Below are 20,698 nucleotides of genomic sequence, written 5' to 3'. Positions count from 1 at the left end.
AGTGAGGAGCGGGTCGCCTGGTCCCTCTCCGCGTCAGAGGGCCCGCCGATCGGTGACCCACGTGAGGCTGGCTGTGTGCTCTCTCTCGCAGGATAAGGAGCCCAGGGGGATTATCCCACTGGAGAACCTGAGCATCAGGGAGGTGGAGGACCCACGGAAACCCGTAAGCTCCCTCCGGCCCTCCCCGCTGGTGGCCCCGGCATGAGAACCTCCCCTGGCCCTCGGTGACCGCCCCTCTCTGTCCCCCCCAGAACTGTTTCGAGCTTTATAACCCGAGCCACAAAGGGCAGGTCATCAAAGCCTGTAAGACGGAGGCTGACGGCCGGGTGGTGGAGGGGAACCACGTGGTGTATCGGATCTCGGCGCCCAGCCCCGAGGAGAAGGATGAGTGGATGAAGTCCATCAGGTGCGCCGGGCCGGGGCCTGGGGACTGGCTGGTAATGCCCTTGTGCTTCTCCTTACGACTGCACCACCCCCTTCAGCAGTAACTGGCAGGAGACGTTGAAAAGATGCAGGTTTATTACTTAAAAGACCTGGAAATACACCGTGAGCTCGGGGGCGGTGGGGAGAATGAGAGCGCACCTGGGACTGGGGGCTGCATTTACTGGGGTCGAGGGTGGAGGCCTCGGGTTTTGAGGGCTCACTCTTTATTGGTAGATTTGAACCTCTTACAAGAGCGGTAGTTTAAAGTGCAGGAAGAGCAAACAAGTAGCCCAAATGGTCAGCTATCAAAATCGACTGAACTCTCTCAAACCCAGAGCCACAGTGGGATGCTGTGTGTCTGGTCGTGTGGCTGGTGGGCATTTATTCGAGACGGCCGTCCCCGGAGCAGAGGCCTCGCCGGTCAAAGCGGAAGTCACGCTTTACAAAATGGAGGAACAAATGTCAGGGCCCACAGTACCCCCGGCTCAGAGCCTCAGGCTCCAGGTCCATTTCCTCCGGATGATGGTGCAGCTGCAGAGCGGTGTGTGCGCGCCCGCCCTGTGTGCAGGAACTGGCCCCGTCTCCACGCGGGAGGGCGACCTGCCTCTGCCGGCTCAGAGGCCCAGTCCGTTCTTTGGTTGCAGCACCTCCTCCCCTAACCGAGGTGTTTCCTTTTCTTCCCCAGAGCGAGCATCAGTAGGGATCCTTTCTATGACATGCTGGCCACAAGGAAAAGGAGGATTGCCAATAAAAAATAGAGGTTTCCTGGCCTGGACAGTAAAAGTGAAAACCAAAACCCCACAGCAGAAAGTGACCGGGAGGCCTCCCTGTGACACCCTGGACCCCAACGGCCTTTTCCAGAAGGCATCAGGAGACAGTGCTTCTGTGCAGAGCTTGTGACCACTCCAGGGTGGCCTCGAGGGCCCTGCCGGCTTCTCCCCAGCCTTTGTGCGTCGTGTCCGGTGAGCGACACCGAGTGTCCCCCTTCTGCCGACCTTCCTGGCCCGCAGCACAGACGTCCACACGTCCTCCCTGCAGTTCTGTGCAGCAGGTGCGCCTGGGAGTTCAGCTGCGACAGCCCGTGCTGCAGGCTCGGCACTCGAGGTCTGTCCCCGGGAGCCTCGCGTGTTCCCGTCGTGCCACACGTGCTCACGCGTGGCGTGTTCACTGTTCTAGAAGCCGCTGTTTTATATCAAAACAGGAAAGGAAAAGCTACCACTTTTTTATTCAGATTTTTTCCCTCAGATATGTAGGATTATAGCTTTTATATGCCTTTTTATATTCTGAAATTATAATGGAAGATACTTTCTTAACAGTAGTATTTTTAGAATGGCAGCTACACATTAAACTCCTGGACACACGTCTATACTGTGCACTGGAATCACACACACATCTGCAGCGGCCACGGGCGGCTGTGGAGCAGGGATCCGCCTGCGAGTGTCGGCCGAGGTCTGTTCCTAGTGTTGCTGCTCTGTGATGCCCTCATCCGTCCATACAGGGAAGTGGCTGGGTGTCCGGGTCCCCTAGGACGTCTCAACTCAGACGGCTGGTCCCACAGATGCTTTCTAAAAAGGCAAATCCTTAAAATTTAAATTACGGTTTTGGGGCATTTATCCAGTACCTGCTGAACCCCGGGGGCAGATAGTCCATATGCCGAACCATATGGACCCGCTAACATTCGACTGTTCCACAAGCAGCAGTTCCATATGGTTCAACTGAGCACATGGTTCGGACCCGCTTTTGACCACCGTCTTCACTATTTAAACCTTTTGGCAGAATGCGTGCCAATATCACTGACCCGCTAATAATTTGACCAGATTTCTTCATATCATGAGTTGGCATGTAAGTCACTAGAAATCATCTTATCCCATGTTTTCAGAGGTTTACTCTCCCGTTACGAAGAGGGAAAGAGCAAGCTGTGGGGAGACAGTGGCACTGAGAGATTCTGTGACTGGGTCACAGCCCGAACCTGCACTGCTGGGTGACGGGAGCTACCGGGCATCTGGCTGCTGGTGACCGCACAGCAGCCACAGGTCCTCGGCAGCGCATTTGCTGCGGGGGTGACGCAGCTGAGGGCGCACGAGTGGGCAGGGTGGAGGCTGTGGGCTGTGACAGGACGCCCCTGGTTCCTCAGGACAGGGCGGGGGACAGACGCCGCTCTTGATTGGGAGCTTCATCGCCATCACCAGGACCAGCATGCCCACGTGGGTCCCGCCCCCATCTGCGTAGCACATCCTGAGTTTGCCCCCGTTAGAAGTCACTACTCTTGTGTAAAACCAAGTTCAAGAAAGAAAACCTCAGGCGGTGTGCACTTGATGTGGAGCCTCAAGCAGCAGAATTAACCGTTCCTGTGAGTTGCCTTGATGCTGAGACCTGATGGCTGTGGGACCGTAGCCTCGGTGCGGCTGACCTTGACGTAGCTTTAAGCCACTAGACTGCAAAGGGGTCTGAGCCCGTGACTCTCCGACACACATCAAACTGACGTTTTTGGTTTATTCCCCAAGCTCTTAGGCTCTGTTACTGTCCTGATACCTCAAATCCGACACTTCAGTGTTTGAGGAAGGCAAGTCAGCATTGTTGAAATGCCTGACTGATATATATGCAACTCTGGCCTCCATCTTCCGGAAAACAGACCTGCCGGGACCCCTGACCAAACACTGCTGAAGACGCCTCGGCAGCACGGCCCCTCGGGCTGGCCCCACACCCAGGACTGCCCGCGGCGCCGGCTCCATCAGTGTTTCACGTGTGGATGTTCTCTGTCCTTTGACCCAGGTAGGACCTCGTGGATACAGGGCTTTGTCTCCTGGGTTTGGGAGAAGTGAGCATAAGGAAACACCTTCTAAGAAATGGTTCTTTGTCCATCTGTGAAGGAGCTTCCCTCGGTGGCCATTTCCCCAGGAGCAATGCAGGAGGCCGTGGTGCTTAGAACCTCCCACCTTGCCATCAGTGTTACGTGTCCTGTGGCAGTATTCACGTCCCGGCATTTCGCTGGCACCCCACTACGCCCTCAGGCCGAGCTGGGCGGGGCTTTGCCTGAACCTCAGGGTGACCGCCTTCATCTTCCTCCCTGCCCCCATGTCTGTGCTCAGGGCTGAATGACCATCCCAACTCTGGCCAAAGACATGCTTTCCTCCCAAGACCAAGGGCAGGAGGCGGTGAGGGGCCCTGGATGGGACGAGGTGGCCTCCACAGCCCCACCGGCTTTGCTTAGCAGGTGAGGCTAGTTGGATGACCCTGAACCTAGACAAGAGAGCGTCGTCAGGAAACTTTTGAGCAGTTTCATGTGGTACCAAACTGGGTCCAAATAGCTTCTATTTATAGGCAAAGCAGCATTTAATGCTTCACATAAAGCAATGCATATTTTTAAAGTTAAAATGCATATATCTACATAGATATGCTTTGCTGACAAGTCAGGTCTGGTGTAGACCAGAAAACACGTTGTGGTTTCTCTTATTTTTTCTTAGAAAACATTTCTATTTACAGTAAATATAGTTAATATGTAAATAATGTACATACATAATGATTTCTGGAGTGTTTATTCAATGTATATACTCCCACAACTTGCATGAAGAAATACCTGTTTCGATATTTTGTTGTAAAGTGAATAGTTAGTAAAATTGGAAGGTGTATGGCTGTCAAATTGCAAATACTGTGTTCACTAAATAAAAATTAAATGCACTGTTAAAACCACCTTGTGTGAGACTTAGTTCTTCAACCACCCACTCCCCCATCTCCCTCACCTGTCCTGGGGTCTGCCCCTCCAGGCCCCGCCCAGCACCGGAGCTTTTTGAAGGGTTTAAGAAAGAGAAGGCAAAGTGAAGCCAACAAGAAGTCAATGAGAAGTGTCTGGAAGCAAATGGGGCAAACAGCAGTAAAAAATAAGACGCAAAGTGTTTAATTTGCTGCCATTTATATACTATATAAATTTTACATGCTGTATATTTACAGTGGGGCAAGTGCTTTTTTTAATCTTTAAAAAAACAAAGATCAAACTTTAGACATCTCTGAACAACACAAACTGTATAAAGCATACAGATTATTCAGATACAAACTGTATTAAATACAGTTTTCCCCACTCCATCTCCTGATGCAGGACCAGTGAAGAATTATAAGTGTATCACAGTTTGATAGCATATCCATATTAAAAATAAAATCACAGTATGATTTTGTCTGTAACTAGAAACTTTAAGGGACCAAGCTGACAACTCAGACTCCAATATCATAGTCAAGACAAGAGACACTGTATAAAAAAAGTGTTATGTAATAAAAAAACATACTGTAGGCTTTACAAATAATGTTTGGATTATACATTCATAATGTAAATACTCATCATAACTGGTAAATTGATTGGAATAGTTCCACAAAGTTCAAAAACAGAACTTGTCTATAAAATACACCTTCAAATCTTGAATACAACTAAAATATGAAGCAAATTAGTTTCTAGTATCAGACATTACAGAAAACAGATTGCTCTCAAAAGTCTAGTTGAGAGCTTGTGAATCTTTAAATAAGTCTTTAAATTAAATATACATACTGTCAGTTGTTTGTACTTTTAAAATTCCATGGTTTCCCGGTCGGTCTTGCCCCGGATGTCTACCTTGGAGGAGCATTACATGGAATACTAGTGATCAACCTGAGTCTGATTAAGCAGCATTTGAGATGTTCTAGTCCAGGGCGTTATTTTCAAGGTGATTTATATACACGGTATTTTACAATGGTCAGCAGTTGTAGAAAGTGTTCATCCATTTGGAATAAGAGTAATTAAGAAAAGGTAAAAACTAAAAAAACGTTCTCCATGGTAAAATCTGTACAGTATTTACTAAGGAAGCACCACGCAGATTTGAACAAAGTTATTTCCTATATTTATAATTTAAGCTGGGTTGGGGATGGCTTCTGTTGGACATGTTGAATCTGAAAGACAAGAGGCAGGAAGTTGGAACAAAGGGCCCAGTGAGTCCCCGGCAGGGCCTCCCCTTTTCCTAGCACCAGTAACTTACTCGAGGGCTCCCTTTTAGCAGGTTCCCCAGGGCTGCGGGGAAGCTCTTCAAACACTGCCCGCCTTTCTGAAGGCAGTGAAGGAACCGGCGGTTCCAGACAGGTGCAGAGGGAGCCGGAGGCGGCGGGCAGCTCAGCAAAGAGGCGCCATCTGCTGGGCGTGGACCGCACCCACCGAACCCCAACTGCCACTAATCCATCTCAGTCCTTAAATTCCCTTTCACCAGGGAAGAATTTAATTCCTTAATTAGGCTTAGGTCTTTCCCTTGCGAACAAACTGATAAAGCATGTCAATTAACTGCAAATTAATCTTCTGTAGACAATTTACTTTTGAAATTCATTTTAAAACCCCCTTGCTGACTAGAAGTTACACATTTAGACAAAATTCCTTGACCTCAGCTAAGGCAGGGCATACAACATGGCCACCCCAGGGCCACTGGAAACAGTTCAGTAGTCACTTGGCACCCTCAAGGGTCTGGTCTGCCACCACACCCCCAAACCTTCTCGTCTGAGATGGGGTGGCCCAGCCCCAGTGTTCCCGAAGCACAGCGAGGGCCTGGGGGGTGCGGGTGTCTGAAGAAATGGAGATGCTGGGGCTCCTCTCAGGCCGATAGTAGGTCGGGCTGAGGGAACTGGAGCCTCAATCTCTTCAAATGTTTACGAAGCAACTGGATGCTGATGTTTTAAACGCCCTCATTTTCTTACAATAAGGGGACGAAAGGGAACGGAGTCCCTGAGTTTGGAGACACCAGTGTCCCCTAGCCAGGACTGAGGAGGGAGTCCACCACAGCACAGTGCGTGGCCTGGAGGTCAGAAGGTCTGCAGCCCTTGCTGGGGGGAGCCTCCCGCAGCTGCCCCAGTCCCCAGGGCCCCAAACTCCGTCATGCATGTCCCCAGCGTGCCTCTACAAACCATTAGGAGATAACAGATACGAGAGCAGCTTACCGTAACTAGTGAATTCTTTGTTCTGAGGCCAAGTTTTCAATCACCTAGAAAGCAAAGGTTAAGAGACAGTTTAATGATGGTGGCACGAACTGTTCAGGGCCTGCGCTGCATGTGCACTGATTACTCTCAGGACCAGCTCTCGGTAGTTGTACGTTTTCGCCTGAAATCAATCCTCTGTGAGCGTTTTACTGAAAATGATGTGACGACCGCGGGTCGCTGATGCCGGTGGAAAGATGCAGTGACAGCCATGCCTGTGGGAACAGTGCACTCAACCCGCCAAACTGACCGGCCTTTAACAGCAGGAGAGAACAGATCGTGGGCCGAAGGAAGGGAAGAGTTTAATGGAGCCAGAGAACATGTGTCCGAAAGAGCGAAAGTAATGGTCGAGGTACTAGGACAGAGGACACATGGCAGACAAAGGGGTCCGTCCTCCGCCAGCTGACAGGGCTGCGTGACATGGAAGGTCAAGTGACTGGCCCTTCTTGGGGAAGACAGGAGGGGACAGGAGCCCAGGCTCCTCAGTCTGCTCAGGGGCAGCACCGGCCACACACCAGTCTTAGGGTGCACCTGGAGCGGGGCTAGGAACATGGGGCCACCGCGCGACACAAGCCTGACTGCAGCCCCAGAGACACATATCAGAGCTACCAACTGCCAGCTCCTGAGGTTTGGACTCACTCTACTTTCCCTCCAAAGCCACGGCTGTGCGCAGGCCGCCAGCCCCGTCGTGGGCAGCCTCTGGCTGTGGTCCTTATGAGAGACGTGGAGCCAGAAGGGGAAGATGCTGGCAGCAGTGGAGAAGCCCCTGGGCCTCCACGCAGTACGCACAGCCCTGCTCGCTACTGCATCCCAAGCACAAGCAGCGGGGAGGAGAGACTCGGTTGTCACCAGGCCCGTCCCCCAGTCGCGGGCATGTTCCTGGGAAACCAATCTGAAACCATATACTAATTTTTAAAAAAAAAAAACAGAGCAAATACCACTTGAGCTCGCTTTCTTGCTGCCACGTGCCGCCCGAGTTCCCACAGCACGTCACACACACTGTTCTGATTGATGGAGCACTCCATCCCTCGCGGTCTCTGGATCTTTCCTAGCCCACACTGGGGGCCCATCTGTCCCTCCCCGTCAATAATCCCACGCTGCGTGGGCCACGGGAGGGCCTGGGCCTGCCCCCAGCCCACGGCAGTTCCACAGAGTCCAGGACACAGCTGAGGACCAAAAGGCCACTGGCCAACCAAATCACGTTTTCCATAAAGGACCATGAAAGCTGGGCTGTGCTCCACGACAAATCTAGACCCTGAAATTTCAATTGCATATAATTTTCATGTGAAATGAGATCTTCCCCTCTGGACTTTTCCAACCACTTGAAAATGTTCAAGCCATTCTTAACGGGCAGGCCACAGGGAGACAGGCGGGTGGCTCGGTTCACAGCCGGTGTGCCAAGCCCTGCTCCTGTGCAACCGCTCCTACTACACCCAGTTCAGCACTGCCCTCAAGGGTGGGAGACCCTGAAGCGAATCAGACCGGGTCAGGGAACTGCTTTACGTGCAATCAGAGCAGAAAGGGCTACGCCATCGCCGAGGAAGACAGCTGAGTGCAGCAGACGAGCATCCAGGACCCAGCAGCCCCGAGTGAGCCAGCTCGTCGAGCCAAAGCCTCCCAACAGCCGCCTCCAAGCCATCGCTCTGCCAGAGCCCAGCCACTGCCGTCCCTCATGACCCAAGCTGCCGAACTCTGCCTCTTCAGTGACACTCAGAATGCCAGAGCTTGAAAAATGCCAGAGAGAACGAATATACAGCAAAAATGTTTCTCTCAAAAACGGTTTAAAAGCAGAAGTTCTGGTCCTTCACAAGGCATATACTCAGTACCAAGAGCCCTAAGTCCCAGAGGTCCCATCAGGCCCAGTGCCCTGTAACTTAGGCTTCTGGGAACGGCTAAGGGGTCACACCGTGCATGCATACCACACCTGATGCCGCTGCACCCGGGAGCCCGGGCCAGAGGGCCTCCTGCCCCAACACACACCCTTTGTGACCTTTGAGGTTTTCTTCCTGTGTGTTCACCTTTCTCAAAAAGACCAGTTTCTAGAATATATTCTGAATTCCAAGTAGCTCCTCTTACCCTGGCCACACTCAGACAGATGACACCTGTCGTCCCTGCTTTCCATCCTTAAATGTTTTGTTTTTTCACGGAAAGGTCCAAAACCTTCCAGAGGCAGGCCATCAGTGAGGGGAAAACCGCCATCATTTGTCCGGAAATGGTCAACAGTCTCAGAGCTGGCGGCCTTCGCTAAGTGTGGTTCTGAGTCTTTCCCAAAGTCCTCGGATTTCCTTGAGTGTCTCTTCTTTTTCTTCTTCTTCTTTTTGTGTCTGTGGAGGTCAGCATCCGAGTACGCGCCGGAAAGATCTGAGTCCTGCTGGTGCCTGCGGAAGAACAAGGCAGAACTCAAACCACCAGAACCTAGGCCACCTCCTCACACAGACCTGTGCTCGGCCGCTGTGCTCACTGCCTCGGCCGCTCACTGTGCAAACAGGTGACTTCTTAGGCTAAGTCCAAAGGCAGTTTGTTTTCACTGTAATAATTTTTTAAAGTCCAGTGTCATAAATTCACCAGTTTGAACCCCATCCCACCACTTTAGCTTTGCTAGGGTGCTTGGCCAAAATACCAGAGAAAGGATTTTGTGAACTTTTCCTAAAACTAGTGGCTGAGGAAAAAACTGTTTTGCCACAAGGTGACTCGGGCAATGGGAGGTGTTTCCCGTTCCCTCGAGTCACCACTATTTACCAATGACCTTTGGTAGTATTTCCCCAAGGTTGTGATTCTCAGAGATGACAAATGTAGAGAGTATAAAATGTACAGGAATTCTACTGGTGCTATCCGTCTTATCGCGGTTAAGTCATTTTCAAGACAACCGCTGACTAATTTAGTTTTTTTAAGAATACAAAAATGAATTTCCTAACTAGATTTCAAATTGAGAAATGGAGACAGAAAAACAGAGAAAGATGAAGGCAACAAATGACACGTCTCAGGCCCCACTCAGGGCAGGCAGTCAGCCTCCCATTTTCTGCTCACCTGTGGTCATCGAGTTGGAAGGAAATACTGACAGACAGGACAACATGCGTGTATGTGACCATTAACATCGACGCCCCCACGTTTTCCTTCACAGGGCACCGCACACTCGGGGCCTGTGAGGCAGGGACCATAATGGCAAATGGCAGCATCACTTTGAAAAATGAGGTCTGCAGCCTTTTTATTAGGATGCTATTGACATGAGCTACAGCTTAAGAGCAGAGCTAGAGTTTAGAATTCTGGAAAAACAGTGAAATCTCCAACTTCCCCGAGATGAGAAATACAAATTAAACCAATAAACACGACCCAGCCCTCCACTTGGTAGCGAGCTGGGTTCCGAGAAAACGAAGCTGAGGGGCTGGTGAGCGCGTCCCAGCCCAGCCCAGCCCACACCCTCACCTGGAGTCTCGCTCTCGGTGTTTGTCTTTGGATTTCTTTTTCTTCTTTGATTTTTTGTGCTTCTTCACCTTAGGCTCTTCTATAGGGTCCCTTTGTAAGCTTCTCCAGGCTTTCTTTTCTACGAAACTGTCATGTTCTGCACTATCGTACCTGCGCTTTCGTGACTTGACATTTTCGTGATCACGAAACCGATCAGCGAGGTGACAAGTGTCTTCAGCGACTAGTGCAATCTTCTCGTGGGAGTACTTGTCAGGGTAGGGGGGCAGGGCGTGCGGGAGGCCTGCTCGCGGGCTGCCGAAATGGTGCCGCTCCTTCTCCTTAGCAAGCAGCTCCGCGCCCCGTCTGCTTTTATAGCAGTCCTTGAACGGCCAGCCGCCGTACTGGGCCGCCTTGTCGTAGCCCCGGTCCCCGTGGAAAGGCTTCCAGTCCCGCACCTCCCTGGCCGTGTATGGCGCGTACCTGTCGTGGAAGTGCCTGGACTGGTCCCACCTCAGTTTTCCTGGGTAGCACTTCTCCCGGCCCCAGGAGCGCTCACTGTCTGCGTGGTGGTAGCGGCTCCAGTCCTGGTGGGACCCGCCGCGGTGTCGGGCGTGGTGGTGGCTGTACCTGGCAGGGGCGCGGTGCTGGCTGGGGCTGAGCCTCTCGCTGTGGCAGGGCTGGTACTGGGCCCCGTTGCAGTGCTCTGGCCGGTAGCGGTCGTGTGGGGCCCGCTCGCGCTCGCGCGTGTAGGAGTGCCGCCGCCGGTGACAGTGGTCCTCCGTCCTGCTCCTGCTGTCCCTCGCGCGTTCCCCGCTGGACGAGCGCTCTCTCCGGTTGCGGTAATGGCCCCGGTCGACTTTTCTGAGGCTGCCGATTTTTTCCGTGACCGGAGAGCGATCCTGGACTTGCAGCCCAGCCTTATTTTCTTCACATCGCTCACCAGAACTCTGTTCGGGGCCCCCCACTGAATGACTTTCTGCGGCCGTGTCCAACTGAGGACGATGTGGCTCATCCGCAGAGGTCCCCGTGCTGACAGGCGGGTCCTCTGAGGCCATGCACTTGTCTCGGCTGCTGTGAACGGAGGTACCCTGCTCACCGTCATCCACGGGACAGGACGAGGGACTCAGACTCAACCTCCCCGTGGCCTCCACTGCAGCCGAGTCCTGGGGACTCTCTATTAACGTCCCTTTCATTTCTTGGGGTGCTCTGCTCTGATCACTTGCTAAATTCCCAGGGCCACATGGTATAGACAGTTGATCGTCCCCGATGGTAATCTGGCTGGCGTCACAAAGATGGCTGATACCCGGCAAAGCCTCGGCAGGTTCTGCCAAAACGTTTTCAGAGACTTCTTCTTTGGTAGATTTCATGCAGTGGTCCGAAGGCGGCAAAGCCTTCTTCAATTTGCTGCTAAGACTCGGGACTGTCTCCATTTTCTCTGGGGAACCAGGAGTGGGGCTGCCAGGCTCCAGTCTTGCCTTCTCGTCCTCTGCAGGGCTTTCCTCTGTTCCAGGTGCACTGTGGCCCGACCAAACAAACAAACAAACAAACAAGCAAGTTAATCGTTCACCTGATTGCTTTACGGGTTTTTGTCCTGTGTTCACAGGGACAAACACTTCAAAACATTCATTCACTGTTTTATGCCTCTAATGTATCTGGTTGAAACCCAATAGTGGGCTTGTCATTTTTGGAAACTTCCAATTTTCTCTTGCCCCCGTTAAATAAAAATATAAAATTCGATGTCAAGCTCATCTCCTATTCCATTTTTCAGCAGTACCAATGCTGCGGTTCGAGGCTCCATTTTCAGATATACTTCCAATTCTTAATAAGCCTGAACCCTCAAACAAGTCAAATGATGAGTGGAGGACCCTACTTTTCTCCCTCCAAACAGCCAATGGCTCCTGGAATTACTTATAATACGTGAGGAATCACTGAAGTTTAGAAAGGCATTCCTTAGTAAATGAACTCTGCCCTTGATTGCTATAGAGCTTTCAATGTATTCTTGACATGAATGAAAGCTGCCAGGAAACAGTGGCCCCTACTTTTTAGTGGGGAAATATCTGGGGGAGAGAACACCCATGAACCAACATGCACAGTTATCTGGAAAGTGGCATGAGATTCTGAAGTCAGCATACAACATACAGGGTCATCACGCAGGCGTGGTTTTGTTTGTATACCCACTTGTAATAATTCTCATGCACACTGAGGACAAATGAACCTACACTAGGACAGAAACAAAAAGTCATCATGCGAGTGACAGCATGTTGAAGCCCTTCCATCTCTCAGGTAACTGAGTGGGAAGGCGTCGTCTGGGCCTACACAATGGACTCCATTCCCTTTTAATCGTTAAGCCTTCCGAACATGCTTCCAGGTAAGGGCACACCACCTGCCGGGGCCGTTCTGAAACGTGGGGTGCATTTCTGGGTTGTCACAATGATGGGGGTGCACCACTGGCACTAGTGGGCAGTCCCCTATAATGAGTAAGTGTCCTATACCCCAAGTGCCGACTTTCAGGTGGGTGAAACCCCAGTGATGATGTGGTGATATTATTGGCAGTTTTCATGGCCACCAGCATTTCTAGGAACACAACTACTGTGTACATGTAGAGATGGTCAGAACTTCACCCACAGTTGTCCACCATGAGGCCAGAACATGCCTGCTGGTGGATGTGTGCGTGGTCCCAAGCTCCCGACAGCAGGCCACATTCTCAGCACACCTGTGCACACCTGCCAGCACCTGGTGGCATCGCGGCCTCTCACAGTGGTGCAGTCTCACCTTGTTAACACACTGAAATACCACTGCGCTGTGAACTCCTTTCCTTTTATTCCCGTTACATTACATTTAGGTCAATAGACTGATTTTTAAAAAATGAAATATGGAGGTAGACTGTCTATATATTTAATTTCAGAATTCTAGAGGGGGCATAACAAAATATTTGCTACTTCAGTCGAGGACCCCTACCCTATAACCTTGATACGGCTTCATATACTTGTCACTAAAAGGATTAAGTGAGACAGCACGAGGTGTCAGATTCAGAAGTATGCTGATGACACCCTAACCCGAGAGACGAGGTTATACAGGAGAAGGTGACGTTAGCTTGAGGACATTCAGTTTTCATGGACTGTCAGCCCCTCGTAGATTTTTCCTTTCCTTTTTTCAAAGGCAAATTAATAAATTCTACAGCTGATTCACATCATTGCAGGACTCAAAAGGTTCATTCTAAGGCTTCCACAGACTTAAAATAGTGACATACCCACAGGCACGACTGCGAGTTCCTACCAAGGAGTTTCATTTCCTAAGTTATTATTTTACCTTGTTTCATCTGTGGAGCCTTTCACTTTGTTAGCAAGTTTGAAGGTCTCTAAGATTTTGTCTTCTGGGAGAGGTGGCAAAGGAGCGGGCATCAACTACAAGGAAAAAAAACGAAGATATTTCAACTCTAGTGGCCACTCCGTGCCTCCCGAAACCCAGATGAGAGGCCACAAAGCCTGCCTCACCCCCACCCTGACACTCGCTCACCTTTCCAGGTAGACCATTTGCCTTAGAAAAGGGGTTTTCGGAGTGTGCAGCAGGCTGGATTTGGCAACTGGCACCATCAAACGACATACCGTTTTCTTTCGGGTCGCTATCTGTACTATTAGCACCATTTAGAGTAACAGGTTCTCGAAGCTCGTGCCCAGAGACCTCGTCGTCTTCAGCGTCCTGAGCAGAAGAGTGTGAGCTCTCGACCGTCCCTAGCCCGTTCTCCCTGCCTAGGCCCTTTGCCTCCTCGTCAGACTCTTCAGATGACTCGGCACCATAGGGGACCAGGACACTTGGGTTCAGCTTGGACTTGCCGTTCATCACTGGCTTGGAACAGGACTCAGGTGGGGCCATGTGCTTTGTGACTTTACTGGAAACTGATGCCGTAGGTGCACTCGAGGTAGACTGTATTGCAGAAGAATTGGTGATGGTAGAAGAGGGGACAGGCTTGTTAGGATTCTCCAAAGAATTGCTGTGAAGATTAGGCTGAGACTGACCTTGACGAACAGGTAACTTGTTGTGAATACTGATTGTGATTTTTTGTTTCTTGGGATGTTCTGGAATAACCGAGGACCTGTTCACTGACCAGTTTTGAACAGAAGTTGAAGCATTAACAGGACCAGCCCTGTTGACATTGGAGTTCCCATTAGGACTCGACATAGAACTGCTCGGCGTTTCTTTCAATGGCCCAGTCCCGTTTAAGTGAGGTGGATTCTGGAAGTAAGAAGACCACAGCTGGTGAGAGCTCCAGAAAGAGACACAGAATCCATTCTGGTTGTGGACCTTCCCATCTGGTTGTCTTTTTATAAATAACAAGTTTCACACACTTAGAAACACCTCCTATCTCATCCACTCCTGCCCACCAGAAACCTTCCACAGGTCATAGTTTTCTGGTAATTAATCAACAAACAGAGATGACTACTTCAGCCAGAGAATAACCCCCAGACCAATTCTTCCTGCCCCAGTGAGAGAAAGGAACAGGCCCCTGTGGGCATGGAGTCACGTCTGTTCTCCTGGAGTGCGTTTCTTGGGGGCCCAGCGCTGTCCAGGCGGAAGCGAGTGCTGGTCAGCGGAGAATGAGTGCGGGCCAAGGGAGCTGCGGGGGGAAGCGCTGCTTCGGGCACCACTCCCTGGGCCATCCCCTCCCGCCACGATGCCTGGCATCCTCCTCATGCAGTTCTTGTGCTCCAGATTCCAACTACTGCTGCTACACCCTAGAGGCTGCCAGCTGGGGTCATGGGTGAGATCTGGTTCCAAGACGAATTTTGTGTGGCCTTCACAATGTCTCCTTAAATATTTGAATTAGTTTCTATCTTAATGTGGGGCGGAGGGGGTCCTGATAATTCAATAGCAGCTGCCCCTGCACACAGGGCACATCTCTTCAGTCGGCCAGTGTCCTGATGTCACTCTTACCGAGAGCTCAATTCAGTAGCCTGCTGCCTACCCAGCTCCCAGAGGCATCTGGTGTGACTCCTGCTATACTCCAGACACTGTCCAACGTCCACAAAAAGCAGCACACAGCTAGACAAGCTGCTGGTTCAAAATAAATTCAACTCGAACTGAAAGGCTGTTAAAACACTACAGCACAGAGGACAGGGGTTATTCCGACATGCAGACGGGCTATCCGCAGTCTCGGCAGGGAGTCGAGCAAAAGTTAGGCTCTACTCTATGAGGACTTGGAGTTCATTTGACCCAGGTGCGCCAGCCATGCTCCCTGAGAGGCCATCTGGGAGGGTGGCCAAACCCCGCTGCACAGCGGACAGAAAACGCCCAACTCCTGAGAGGGCTAAACAGACATGATGAAAGTGTTCTGTTTGTGACAGGGTCCCTTTCCTGGAGCCCAGCATTCCTCATGATATGCTTAGAAACACCTCCTATCTCATCCACTCCTGCCCACCAGAAACCTTCCACAGGTCATAGTTTTCTGGTAATTAATCAACAAACAGAGACGACTACTTCAGCCAGAGAATAACCCCCAGACCAATTCTTCCTGCCCCAGTGAGAGAAAGGAACAGGCCCCTGTGGGCATGGAGTCACGTCTGTTCTCCTGGATATTTCCCGGAGATTTAATCCCGGGAAATTAAAAATTCCCCGGATATTTAATCCATTAAGTGAATGGGAGTCCAGAGTGGGAGCTAAACTCTCTAGCATTTAAATATACGTATGACCAGCCTTTCTCCTTGATCGTTATATTCATACTCTGAGATTTTTGTATGTATATTGGAAATATTTTACAATAAATGACTTGAATATACTTTTCTGACAAGAAATTCACTTGTATATGAAGACATGGCAACTGCTACAATGTCAGCCTGAGGGTTTGAATGGTACAGTTAAAAAACATCGGGGTTTGTTCTAGCGATGGCATGTTACCTTTATCATGTGAGAAGGAAGCTGTGGTCCGATAAAGCCTGACGTGGCCGGCTTGTTGTTGACAACCCGCTGACCGATCACAGGTCGGGGAGAAGACTGGCCGGGGCTGTGGGCGGAATGAGTAAGTTCACCTCCGTTTTTCACATCGTGGGACCTGGAGACAGAGTGATATTGCCTAAAGTTACACAGGACATCTCCTTAGAAGAGATTCGCTTCTAACCCCTCAGGACAGCAGGATATGCTGCAGTGGACGGAGCAACCCAGGCTCGCCTTTAGGTGGAGGTGAATGGCAGGTGTGCAGGTGGGAGACAACTAGGGTAACTGGGCAAATGGCAGTTTCAAACAGCTTTTCCTCTATATCCCGGGGGGGCCAAAAAAATGCACACACATGACTTGTATTCATCTTTTGTTATCGGTATATATCGAGTATTACAATTTTAATAGTTTTTTCCTTTCTTAAAATGTGTACACATTTTTTTGGCACCCCCTGTATATTGAGCATTTTCTCAGATCATTACAAAAAGAAAACTTCATGAAAATCACTTTTAACAGCTACATATTTCAACACATGGGTATGCTACAATTGATATGCTCATTCCGCTACTGCTGGAAATTCTAGGATGTTAATTTTCAGCTATTACAAATGGATACTTTGGAGCACATATGAGACTTTGTCCAAAGCCACACATTTCCAGAAATGGAATTAGCCAGCCCGAGTATGCAGCAGCAGCAGGAGAGAAACGAGTGGGGTGCGGGTGCCAGCCAGAAAGGCGAGTGGCCACCTGTGCTCTGGCTGAGAGGTGACCACGCCCTGAGGCCTCCGTGGCCACCAGTCCCGCCTGCCCTTGGCTATCACCTTCCCCGTCCTCTGCATGCGTTTCACTGGTAACCTGCCAAAGCGCTGGGAGCTGAATCAAACTCAGAATCCGTACTCAGAAGCTACCTCCCTTACTCTCCCAAGCATCAAGCTGCTGTTTTAAAAATAACCCTACAATGAATTTAAATATGTTGATGAGATGAACAGAAATGACATAACAGAAAATTTGAAAATTTGTTTTCCTGACAATACCTGATATAAAAGAGAACATAGGCTTGTTGACTGAGTACCGATCTAATATCACTGGTAGATACGATGGAATCATTCATCTGATACCAGAGGCCATTGCTAGCCTGCAAAAGAGCCAACAAAAAAGATATTGGAGACAATTAGGGAAACAGGGAACACCAATCAGGTGAAACATAAGAAAAATGGAAATTCTCATTTTAAGTGTAAAAGTCCCATCTCTGCCCCCCCCAAGAATGTCAGGTATCTTACAGTGTATTATAAACAGTTATTAGCAGAATCCACACAGCTTACTTTTATGTAGCAGAAATAATGGCCAGCATGGCAATTAAAACCAGTGTGTACCAGCACTGCATACAAAACATAAATAATCGGTTCTCCATTTGGTTGAGACATGTATGGTCGAATATCAAGATACTCAGGATATTTCACATCCTAAACAGAAACAAAAAAACAGGAAGAAGGAGCTTCAGTTGTGAAGACACAGAGCATCGCATGTGTTCAGGTGTGCGGTGTGTGTGTGGGGGGGGGACAGGAGAGCCCTAGGAGGGGGTGCAGGATGCCATAGCCCAGGATGCTCCAGAACCTGACTTGTTGGACATGTCAGAGACACCACCTGGGACACACCTGAACCTGTGTATTTAGTACAATCTGACTGTATTCTTTACTTTCTTTAAACAAATAAGGATCCACATTAAGTGAATTCTTCAAATCCATCAAAGGAGACAGTAACTCTGGACTTCAGTCATCACTAATTTTTATTAGTAGTTCAGGAATGGATTGTTTATTTTTCTTACAGGCTGACTTCTAACCACTTTCAATCTTCAGAAAGTGGAAAGAAAATGGGGAAATTCAATGTACTACCAATCAGAAAACAAAAGAACAAACAAGAAAAAAAACTTGGATGAAAGAGTGACAAGATGTAGCAGGGACGATTTCTTTGGACTTCAAGTGACACAAGTTCTCCCTGTAGACACATTATTTGCACTAACTATGAAGCTCAGATGCGGGTAACAGTTACCAATTTCAGTATCAGAAAGTCTAAGTAGCTAAAAGACACAGAAAAAACACCCACTCATAAACACATATAATATACTACTAGCTCGAATGCTTTGACAGTTTTTTTCAATACCAAGTACTGGAAGAACTTAGAAAATCAAGTAACAAAACTGTTCAATTAGGTCATTTATAACCCTTAATAGCTATTGACACTTGGCTCTGAAAGGCTCAACATCAAAGGTTATTAATAATATCCACATACCTTAGCAATTTTTCCTCCAGTAAAATTTGCAAAGCGTTTCAGAGAAAGTGTAAGAACATTGGAGGATCGGTGTATAGTGAACCTCTTTGAAGCTGGAACCATCTTTTTACACCTTGAAATAAACAAAGGAGAAGATTAATAAGTATTTCAGACTTTCCCTTATTATTTCTCTGAAACATTCTAAATGAAGTTTCCAAAAGAACGATACTAGATGGAAAACACAACCCCTTTCAGCCAACAGTGAAAATACTAAAATTTAAAATACAAGAGGAAACTGCCAATTAGCACAAAACAGAAAAGGAAGCCAGGACCATTCTGAGATGCCCAGCCACACAGGTCACTGATATTTTTAAATTAGGTTAATACAAGTTTCTGTCAATTCAAATCCAACTGAAAAACTAATAGATTATCAGGCTGGTATAATCCTGTGAAAACAAAGCTCTGTCTAGATACAAAAGAAAAGTAATGATCAGAAATGTCCCTGGAGTTTAAGACAAAGAGACATCCTATGGCCTGGACGGAAGGGAGCCTCCCTACCTACAAGAGGAGCATTTGATAATGATTACCCATCACCTCACTATAAAATGAAAATCTACTTAAAACACTTGAAACAGGGCTTCCTTCACTCAGGCTCTCGACTTCATGGGGAAACATATTAATGAATAACCAAAATTAGAGAATCTAGCAGATAGTATCTCAGATCCTGGGTAAGGCCCATGGAGAGAAAGCGCCTGAACTCCTCTGGGAGACAGGGACTCCCCTCCACCCCACCTTTCACAGGAGGGTCCAGGAAAATGCACAGACTTGTCACCTCCAGCTGCACCTTCTGCGCAGGCAGCAGCACTACGGGCTGCTCTCCCTCCACCCCTCCCAGAGGTGAGGCCCCACCTCTCCCCAGGGCGCAGAGGTGCACATCTCTACAGAGTGTAAACAGGCAGACACTGTGAGCTCTGGCTCTCGGAGGACAGAGACCCAGTGTCTCCCCAGGTGGTGTCGGCAGCTAAGCGGAATCTTGAGGGTAATTCAGACACACGGAGCTCCCCCACACCCCTGCAGCACCAGCACCACCCGCCGGCACCATCGGGCACCATCGGCGTACTTGCTGCACTTGTATGAGTTTTCTCCGTCCAGCTGCTCCGGCTTCACAAACTGCTCCAGCGCCTTGTTCACACTCTGAGCAGCCTGGGAAGAGAACAGCGGCAACCACATTACCGCTCACGGCCACTTGTCAGAAAACAGCAGAAACAAGACTCAAAGGTGAATTTTTATGTAAAAAGAAAATCTTCTTTTATTATGACATTCATTTTTAGACATGTATGCACCAAATTACTTCCCCTCACATTAAAAAATGAGATTACAGTGAACAAAAATATGTAAAGAGGTTGCTCACTGAAGCATTATTTAAAATTGCATAAAACTGGAAACAAACCAAATACCAGCAAGGAACCAGGCATGTAAACTGGGGTATATCTACTCACTGGACCGCCACATAGCTGCCAAAGCACACACATAGGGAGGTCCCCAAACAGACGTAAGGTGAAATCCCATTCTTATAAATAGTAAATAATAGATTCTGGGATAGTTCATAGCAAACTGTTAAAAAGAATTCATTCAGAGGGATGGGATCATATACATATATATGTATACACACACACACACACACACACACACATACATCTATCTATCTGTCTGTCTATCTATCTATCTATCTATCTATCTATCTATATGAGGGTGCCAAAAAATGTATACATTTTAAGAAAGGAAAAAACTGTATTAAAATTGTAATACAATGAATGACGTTAGCATTCATTTGATTAACGCCATCTTTTGAGAAAACGTCATACTACACATCGCTACGTAATTCAACTTCAAAAGTAATACATAGATAACATCTCTTAAAATGTGTACATTTTTTTGGCACCCCTGGTGTATATATATATATATATATATATATATATCTGCAATGTTTCTCATTTTTATCTTAAGCGTGCATTACATTTGTAACCAGAAAAACAAAGCTTAAGAACAACAAAAAACAAGAGTTTAGAAAATGCAAGAAGCAAAACAATTTCTAAATAATAACCACCATCAACTTGGCTGACACAGGCATCAGAATCTGATTTTATTAAGATTTCTTAAGTGAAAAATCAAAGAGTAATAAAATGATTAAGTGTTTTAAGTTTTTTACAATGCCTACTACAAAGATGAAACAACCACCTCTAAATAAGCTCTTAGCATATTAAATTTTTAAATTCATATTCTCTAATGAGTGTAGTCTAAATTATAAATGAACTATAAATACATGAGGTATGACTGAGTTTTTTAACTTAACTGTCACAACAATGATCCAACTTACCTTTATCTCCAATGTTATATCAAGATATGGATCAAAAGTATCAGAAACACCTTTGCAATTTAAACATTTGACTGAAATAAAAACAAAATGCAAAGTATAAGCAAAGTGTAATCATTATGGCAATCCCAACTATTAAAATAACAGAACACAAAAATACTGTTTCAGAACAAAACATTTAAAGAAGTTACAGCTTTCCCCTATCAACTTGGGTAAAAACTTCATACTACAGTGTGAGTCAAGTGTCCTGAATTTGGCCCGCACACATTGTTGGCTGGAATATAAACAGGTAGAACCTCCTGGAAGGACGATATAGCAGTGCCAAATT

At 48.2% G+C, this 20,698-nt stretch overlaps 2 protein-coding genes across 5 annotated transcripts in view; one reads left to right on the top strand and one right to left on the bottom strand.

Annotated features, from left to right (window-relative positions):
- CYTH3 (cytohesin 3) overlaps positions 1-4,113 on the top strand; it is a 65,170-nt gene extending 61,057 nt beyond the window's left edge. The window contains exons 11-15 of one of the 3 annotated variants that reach the window (XR_004421913.1): positions 92-163; positions 252-406; positions 759-927; positions 1,109-3,195; positions 3,294-4,113. Coding sequence is in view for 2 of the 3 variants with exons in the window: in XM_033095678.1 (XP_032951569.1) it covers positions 92-163; positions 252-406; positions 759-927; positions 1,109-1,123 (411 nt within the window). In the remaining variant the exon portion in view is untranslated. Of the gene's footprint in view, positions 1-91; positions 164-251; positions 407-758; positions 928-1,108 lie in introns of all 3 variants that reach the window. The other 2 variants (XM_033095678.1, XM_033095679.1) reach the window with 2 other exon arrangements.
- Positions 4,114-4,324: 211 nt separating this feature from the next.
- The window catches only part of USP42 (ubiquitin specific peptidase 42), a 33,932-nt gene continuing 17,558 nt past the window's right edge, over positions 4,325-20,698 (bottom strand). For both annotated transcript variants that reach the window (XM_033095657.1, XM_033095656.1), the window contains exons 7-18: positions 20,374-20,444; positions 19,117-19,199; positions 18,018-18,129; positions 17,051-17,191; positions 16,763-16,863; positions 15,694-15,847; positions 13,318-14,034; positions 13,111-13,205; positions 9,823-11,316; positions 8,476-8,777; positions 6,364-6,407; positions 4,325-5,334 (exon numbers count right to left, since the gene is read on the bottom strand). In XM_033095657.1, the coding sequence (XP_032951548.1) occupies positions 6,400-6,407; positions 8,476-8,777; positions 9,823-11,316; positions 13,111-13,205; positions 13,318-14,034; positions 15,694-15,847; positions 16,763-16,863; positions 17,051-17,191; positions 18,018-18,129; positions 19,117-19,199; positions 20,374-20,444 (3,278 nt within the window). In that variant the 3' untranslated portion in view covers positions 4,325-5,334; positions 6,364-6,399. The remainder of the gene's footprint in view (positions 5,335-6,363; positions 6,408-8,475; positions 8,778-9,822; positions 11,317-13,110; positions 13,206-13,317; positions 14,035-15,693; positions 15,848-16,762; positions 16,864-17,050; positions 17,192-18,017; positions 18,130-19,116; positions 19,200-20,373; positions 20,445-20,698) is intronic.

Source organism: Rhinolophus ferrumequinum, chromosome 24, assembly GCF_004115265.2.
Source record: "Rhinolophus ferrumequinum isolate MPI-CBG mRhiFer1 chromosome 24, mRhiFer1_v1.p, whole genome shotgun sequence".
In the NCBI taxonomy this organism is placed as follows: domain Eukaryota; kingdom Metazoa; phylum Chordata; class Mammalia; order Chiroptera; family Rhinolophidae; genus Rhinolophus; species Rhinolophus ferrumequinum.
This window is presented reverse-complemented; position numbering and strand designations above follow the sequence as displayed.